The 1777-nt window shown below is 46.5% G+C and overlaps 1 protein-coding gene across 1 annotated transcript in view; it reads left to right on the top strand.

The window, feature by feature from the left end:
* Window positions 1–776: 776 nt before the first annotated feature.
* Window positions 777–1777, top strand: part of LOC118404925 (proteasome subunit beta type-2-like) — a gene marked incomplete in the record, with an annotated part of 3434 nt that continues 2433 nt past the window's right edge. Inside the window, 1 exon segment of the mRNA XM_035804313.1 lies at window positions 777–905. Coding sequence (XP_035660206.1) covers window positions 815–905 — 91 coding nt within the window.

The raw sequence follows: 1777 nt of genomic DNA, 5'->3' as shown, positions 1-1777 counted from the left end.
TAATGAATTAGAGTATTCTCCCCAGACTTTGCGTGGATACTGCATGACGTTTAAGTAACGCTACTGGTACTGCAAGTTTACACACACAGTATGGGACGTGACCAGGTGTCCTAAAAATGAGACTTTTGCAAGCTTGAATGAGTAAACGTTAATGTTAACGTTATACTGCAATTTGTGAGACCAGGGCCACTCAGCCAGGAGGAAGGGAGGCAGGAACTTGAGGAAGATTTTTAGCAGGTCAGAGAAGGGTCACGCATCACGCGTGCACGGTACACAAATCACCAGCTGTTCACAAACATGTCACTTCCGGGGTGCAATCGCCAGTTTTTCGCATGACTTGCATGCTTGTACATGGGAAAAGTCGTCATAGAACCATCACTACTATGGGTTCTTATGTTCTGCTCAACTACAGTGGTTCACTGACTACCAGGGCCGCCCTGCGACATCTACGCCGGTCTCTCATGTCTCAGACATGGCGTCTGTCTCAAGCTGAGGCTATTAATGCTAATAATACTAATAAATCGTCATCGAATGAACAGGGGTAACCTGGACAAACCAACCTTATATCCTGCCTCTGTCGCAGTCTTCACCCCAGCTTGGCTAGCCTCGGCGATTTCGTCTGGAATGCTCCAAGCTCCGCCGTGCACCACGATGGTCGGAGTCGCCATGCTGGCCCTTGTCGTCTGCTACGCCACTCTTCTGTCTGTCTTTCTGCTTAACTTCACCAGGTGTCGCTTTTGATCCATCTGCTATCGCTCACCATGCTATCGCGAGAGGACGCGAGAAACATTCTCGTCAAAAGAAACGGGACAACATGGAGTGCTTACTCGGGATTCAGGGCAATGGTTTCGTTATTTTGGCCGCCGACAACATAGCCGGACGAAGTGTCCTGGTCTACAAGCACGGTAATACATTACTGAATGTACTGATTGTTTCTTGCAAGGTCTGCGTGTTGATATTTCTTCGCTAGAATGCGTCGGGTGTGAGCAGGTTTCAGCACCATGACTTCGCGCTTTGGAAAGTGGGAGGGGGGCGCACTGGTGACCAACAACATGTGCACTTGACTTGGAGCTGTTTCCAAAGCAATGATAGCCAAATTCAGTACCAAGTTATCTCTTTTATACACTCTTAAAGCTGTTTGCTTTCTGGAGACCTTGTTGTTTCTATCACAATTTTAACGTCTCTAGACGATAGTCCCCAGGTGCTAAGATCCTCTGTTAGGCCCCGTTTATACTAGGATTCGCGTATCGTGATATATCCGGATACGGCGTAAATCGATATATATCCATTTGCGTTCATACTAGGGTTAACGAATCCGGATATGATTATTCGTGTCCAAAATAAGATCCGGATATATCCTAATTACACCATCTGATGCTGCTTGGTGAAGTCAAACTTAACTCTTAAGTAGCGTTTGCTTTGGTGTAGCATGGTAAACGAGCTGCGTCGCGCAGGTAGATGATGCCAACGCCCGAAATGAACAGTAGAAAAGTAAAGAAATGCAATCAAAATGAAGGAGTGTTTGCACGGCTACAAGTACACGTCTTCACACCTTACTAGAAAACTTGAAAATGATCTTTATTCTTAACTGACCGTTCTAGAATGTTCTTTAGAACAGGAGTTCGTACCTGCCAGGTGCGAACACCTACGACGCAGCCCGTTGCCTCATCCTTACCATGCTACATCAGGCAAACGCTACTTAAGAGTTAAGTTTGACGTCAGATCCAACAGTGAATCCGGATACATGATCCTATGCGTTCATACCAGGGTTCACCCG

The sequence above is a fragment of the Branchiostoma floridae genome, chromosome 2 (genome assembly GCF_000003815.2).
Source record: "Branchiostoma floridae strain S238N-H82 chromosome 2, Bfl_VNyyK, whole genome shotgun sequence".
NCBI classification, from domain to species: domain Eukaryota; kingdom Metazoa; phylum Chordata; class Leptocardii; order Amphioxiformes; family Branchiostomatidae; genus Branchiostoma; species Branchiostoma floridae.
Note: the sequence above shows the minus strand (reverse complement) of the source record. Positions and strands in the feature narration are given on the sequence as shown.